The sequence below is a fragment of the Cyprinus carpio genome, chromosome B3, assembly GCF_018340385.1.
Source record: "Cyprinus carpio isolate SPL01 chromosome B3, ASM1834038v1, whole genome shotgun sequence".
Classification (NCBI taxonomy): Eukaryota; Metazoa; Chordata; class Actinopteri; order Cypriniformes; family Cyprinidae; genus Cyprinus; species Cyprinus carpio.
Genome location: NC_056599.1, coordinates 20,947,870 through 20,953,869, shown reverse-complemented (window position 1 = coordinate 20,953,869; position 6,000 = coordinate 20,947,870). Strand labels below are relative to the sequence as shown.

General features: G+C 35.9%; 1 protein-coding gene across 1 annotated transcript in view; it reads left to right on the top strand.

Annotated features, from left to right (window-relative positions):
• The first annotated feature begins 2,570 nt into the window (after positions 1-2,570).
• Positions 2,571-6,000, top strand: part of LOC109052060 (acid-sensing ion channel 2-like) — a 48,509-nt gene continuing 45,079 nt past the window's right edge. The window contains exon 1 of the mRNA XM_042720194.1: positions 2,571-2,744. Coding sequence (XP_042576128.1) covers positions 2,621-2,744 — 124 coding nt within the window. The 5' untranslated portion in view covers positions 2,571-2,620. The remainder of the gene's footprint in view (positions 2,745-6,000) is intronic.

Sequence of the window (6,000 nt, the reverse complement as noted above, 5' to 3'; positions counted from 1 at the left end):
TAAGTCTTTGGTAAGCTCCTCCTAAAACCTCATTTAATAAGACAGTGATTAGCAGCTACCTTTACATTTCTGTCTTTTATTAAAGTGGTTTGAGTTTTTAGATTAAATTGTTACATCATTAGCTCGTTGTCAAAGCTGTATGGTTTAAATCCTAAACGGATTGTCTGGTTCTGAAGAGACGTCTTTGGTTTTATGAGGAAAAACGGCTTTAAGTAGCTGGTTCCTATTTAATAAAGCCGCAAGTTATCTTGAGTAGATATCCTGGCTTCTGTTTGCCTTGTCAGTTGCAATTAAACTGAATTTGAAACAGAGTCATTGCAGGAAATGAGGACTGTATGTTATTCTCTCTCTCTATCTTTAAAGGGTGATCTCTGCTAGCACTTATCTCAGGCATGAAGGATGAGACTGAATATTCATGTCGATTTTGTGGGCTGTGGTCTTGCAGCTGCAGGCTATGGTGATTTATCTTGAACGTCCATGAGTGTGTGTGTGTACAGACATGCTGTAAGGAGAAACCTTCTCAATCATTCATCCATCCATCAAGCTCCTACACTAGATAGAAGCAGCTCTTTCAGAGATCTTAGATCAGCGTTCTCCACACCAATCCTTGGAAAGATACAGTTTCAAAGCAGCTTTCCAAACACAGTTTCATGCTTATCTTCGAGCGAAGACCAAAATCTTTCAACATTTTTGCTTTTCAGTCAGTGGATTGCACCTCTGGTAGAGAAATATAGTACACCTCTCTATGCTTAAAGGTTAGTTCACTTATTTATTTATTTAATTAATTTTCATTCTTTAAAGAATCTCAATTCTTAGACACTGAGGGGGTTGAAACATACATAATCATAATTATCATCATTATGTACAGTATAACAAGGGATCCAGATCTTTCCATTTATGTCTTTTCTTGTACATTATCATCAAAACAAGCTGAGAATTGCCTTATCTCGCTCTCTTAATTACATATCATTTCACTATCGAATTTAGTCCCAAATTAGAGCTAAAAGCAGAACGAAAGGGATAGAGGACTTGGTCTTTGTAAAAGGTGGTGGTCCCTTTCTTCTGCGGAGCACAAAAGGATAATCTACTGGCTGCTTTTCTGGGCAACTATAATGCATGAGGACTAGAGCTTTCAAGCTTCCAAAAGGACTAAAAAGCAGCATTAAAGCAGTATGAAAGTCCACATGACTTGTGCTTTCCAAGTCTTCTGAAGCCAAGTGAATGCTTTGAGTGAGTAATAGACTTTAAATAGATCCAAATTTATCACTTTTTTTTTTTTTTAATTCACCAACTTCACCCTAGTTCTCCTTTTAAATATTAATGAGAGGCCATTTGAGAAATATTGATGCCCAATTTGTGAAAAATCTCCATTGAATTTGATCTTTCCAGTAAATCAAAAACAGTCTGCATGATTTGTTATTTGTGATGACTCAGACTCATCTGGTTTTAGAGGGGAAGGAGATCAGTCAATAATGACTTAAATTCCTCCCACAAAGCTATCATCACATGACTTTAGAAGAATATAGTTGCCTGGACCATTTTTATAATAATTTTATGGTGCTTTTGCATTCTTTTGAAGCATGACGTCAGCTCTTCGTTTATTTTACTTGCATGAAAAAGAGTAGCCAGTACATTCTTCAAAATGCCTTCTTTTGTCTTCCATAGAAGAAAGAAAAACAGTATGAGAGTTAGTGCATGACATTTGTGACAGAATTTTAATTTTCTGATAGAAATCCAAAGTAATATTTTGAGTTATTTCAAACTAATTTCTGTGTACTGTGTCTGTAGCATACAGCCAATTATCACAGCTATTCTGACTCATGTATATAAATTGAAGCGAAACGCATTATGCTACATACAGAAATGATAGCAGCCTATTAGGCCTATGAAAATTGAAGCCTATAATTTGCAGTACTGCAAATAAATCTATCAATATGCAACTGTCAAACCTTTTCCAAAGTAAACATTTACAGTCTTGGCTACAAAAAACACAGAATCAAAATGTTATAATTATCGGCCCTTGTGACAACCAGCTCCAAAATATTTATTATAGCTATGTATAATATTTCAATTCTTGTTATGACCAGTTACTCAGCCACTCAGTTATTTTTTTGGTATCTGTTCAAGGTATACCAGGAAGGCACATGAGGGACAGGATATAAATATCGTAGGTGAAATGTAAACCACTGTTTATTTGGAGCCGCATGCGTTCTGTATTCTCCGCCTTCCAGAATTACATCAATATCTTATAACCAGAAGTTCATCGACCTAGAGAGAATTGCGATCTCAGGAGGGCGATTCAGACACTTTACATATCAATAAATATACATTTTTTGATACTAAATTATTCATGAAATATAAAAAAATATACATGTAATAAAAAATATACAAGCTTCACATTAGTACTTTTAAACAGCTCAGGCCGATTTGCCTGCTGAGCTTTCATTAAAAATGTATTTAAATGTAATTCATGGCATTTATACACATGCAGAGTAAGTCAGAATTATTGTTTGTGGAAATCAAGAGCATGATACGAATAAATGAATAAAAAAATCAATGAAGTCTAATAAACTTTCTCTCTTTCTCTGTCCAGGTGTTTACACGTTATGGGAAGTGTTACATGTTTAACGCTGCCGAGGAGGGGAAGACTTTGAGGACAACAATGAAAGGAGGGACAGGCAATGGCCTGGAGATCATGCTGGACATCCAGCAAGATGAATACCTGCCTGTTTGGGGAGAAACAGGTATACACTGACACACATACACATGCAGTCAACCCTAATCACACTTTGTACACTTGAGCTTTCCCAGAGGTTTTCCTTGGGAAAGCATCTCTCCTCATTTGCAGGAGAGACTTTGATTGTCTTACAGGTGTCTGATTAGGGCAAGGTTTTGTCAGCGCTTTCAGTGTGACGCCATCCCCAGGGACGCGGGGAATATTTGTGAGAGACACATACCTTGAAGAACAGCTGTGATGCTGTAATGGTGTTGACAAATCCAGTGGGATTCATTATCAAATAGATGTTCTTGCACGCTGTTGAACTGATCTGATGCAGCTACACTTCTCTGAACAGTGGTACACAAAAACTTCACTTTTTTGATTAATATTGTGACACCCATGCAAAGCGTGGCTTCCCTTGTAGTATGTACGATATTTCAAAGGAGATGAAAGCATTTAGGATTAAGCGAGCGGCATTGAGTATTCCTAGCAAAAGATTCATTAGCATTTGAAAGGTTACAAGTTTAGCTGAGGCTGAATTCAAATTTATTCCAAGAAATATCGACATACTTTTTTCCGACAATGAACTATGAAAAGGAATCAGAGCGTGATGACTATACATTTCATCAGCTGTTTTGGAAGAGAGGCCTTTAAAGCAATGGCACATGTTGTACCTCAGTTTTATTGCTGCTTGCAGGGCTGATGCCTAAATCCTTTAGATTTACTTTTTCCTCACCTTCACATAACTGTGAAGGATATGGACAATTCTTCTAAAATTCCGATGTACCATAGATCCAGTATATGGCCTGTTTTATGGCCCAAAGTCCATCTGTTGTCAGAACAGTCATTAGAGCAGTGCTGTGGGGCAAGTGCCTTTGGGGAGATTTTGTAAAGGTGAATACTGAGGTCTGATTCTCTACCTTGAATTCAAATTTAATGCCATGATGATGCAAGCAAGAAACAATGAAGTTTGTGCACATTTTCTTCTGCTCCTCCTCTTTTCTCTTTATATTCTGTCCAGAGTTCTCTCTGCACACTCTTATGTAAACACATTCTCGTGTGTATCATTAAAGCACCAGATTTGAACTGTATGAAGATGTTCACTGAATAATGACTCACACAAAGCTATCGTATGGTTTCAGAAGACTCTGAATATTCCTCATTTGGAATCACTTTTATGATTCTTTTATGCAATTTTTGGAGCTTGAGAGCCACTATCCTCTCATCCCACATCCATCTCCTGTTGTGTTCCATGTTGAGTAAATTAATTTTCATTTTTAGATGAACTTATCCTTTGATATTGCTCCGGCAAAGACGTTTTCATTTATAATGTATTCATTTATTTGAGGACATTTGGATAAAATGATCAAAACGATCTTTGCACAGAAAATAATAGACCACTATGGGCTTACTGACAAAATAGATTTACTTTTCACTATTCAACAAAATCAAATTTCATTATTTATTTTTTAAAAACATAATGCTGCTTTATTCTTCAACAGAAAAAGGCACACAACACTGAAAAACAAAATCGAGGTGATGTTTTTCAGAGCAGTTTTTTTTTTTGTGTGTGTGTGTGTGTGTGTGTGTGTGTGTGTGTGTTTGTGTGTGTGTGTGTGTGTGTGTGTGTGTGTGTGTGTGTGTGTGTGTGTGTGTGTGTGTGTGAACTTCCACAACTAATAAATACAGTAGATGAGGCTAAAGTGGTGGGGGAGCTTTTCAAGCTTCAAAGGGAGGTGTGACAATGAAAAAAAAAAATTTTTTAGCACCGATAGACGAAAAGTCAGCAGATCACCCGCTGTATTGTTCACTTTCTTTGAAGTCTAAATTATCAAGACCAGAAAGTCATCTGTCTGCATCCATCGCTCTACCTCTGACACTCAAGCATTTTTGGAGGGCCATGGGGAAAGAAATGGAGAAATTGGAAATGGAAGAGGTGAAGACGAAGTGTGCGCATGCATATGTAATATAATAAATGTGCTACGTCGTGCTGAAAAACCTTGGCATGATGCACAAGGAAGATGACACGTCTGGAGCAGAGAAAGAGCCCATGATAAACTTGCTATCATCTTTTTCAAATTTAAGACATTGAGAGAGAGATCCCTGAGCCTCACTGAATAAATGTGCAGCCAATCCGTCATTCTGTCTGCTGGTTTCCAGCTCTGATGAATGCAAAGTGATGAAGAACTTATTCACTTTGGTAGAAGAAATGGAGAGATAAACAATATATTATGTAGAGCAAGATTTGGTGTGCTTGAATTTATGTGTTTCTTGTTTTTTGGATGCGGTGGTGAAGCTCAGCAGTACTGTAAATTCAGTTGAAAGATCACTACTTTGCTTTCTTGTTTCAATGCATTTTGCATTCCCCTTTCTCATTTCACTCCTCTTTCCTCTTCATGTTTTTGCGTTATTCTTCTAAATTAGTTCCTTCATTCTAAATAAACTTACTTTCACTATCACTCTTTGTAAAAGATCAAAATGAAAGTCAATGTAAGTTGGCTAACTTTCGTTAGTTGTCTTATCTGTGGGTTGTTAGATTTAGAATTCTAAAGTATAATAAAGTATCACTGTAAGATTTTTTTTTTTTTTTAATTTTTCTCAGACTAACCATGTTTAAAAATATTTGTTTACCTGCACATCTCTGGATGTTTTTTTTTTTTTTTTTTTTTTTGAGATGATGTTATTGATTCAGCAAGCACAATGCCTTAAAAATGTTTCAGCTTTTTCAAAAGGCCTTTTCATGTTTGTCTCCATGTTGCTTTATTTCTTTTATGTGAATTCTTGTTTACTGTATGCTTTTTTTATTTTCTTTTTTTTTTATTTTTTCCAGCCATGTGTGCAAGTGAATTTACTTTGTGTGAAAGTAAAGTTAAAATTAAATGAAATAAAAACATATATATGCAGGTTTTTAATAAGAATAAAATTATTATTATTATTATTATTAATACAAAAATACAATATTGTAAATACAACTTATCTCTGTAGGATTTGCCCATAAACAAGTCATACACAACATATGGGTTATTTTCATGAAATGATGATAATAATCAATGCTTATAGGGTCAGATTTACTAAACAGGGTGCAATTAGAGCGCAATTCAATAAAAGTGTCGATGGGAGAGGATTTACTGACAATGCACACATTAAAGAACACAGACGCAGCCAGATCATTTCCATATAATGACCAGCGCAATCTACCAAAAGCAGCGCAAATTACCTCCTGCTTTAAGACATGCTTTTTTTGCACGTGTAATAATGCCGCAAATGCTAGCACAAATGTT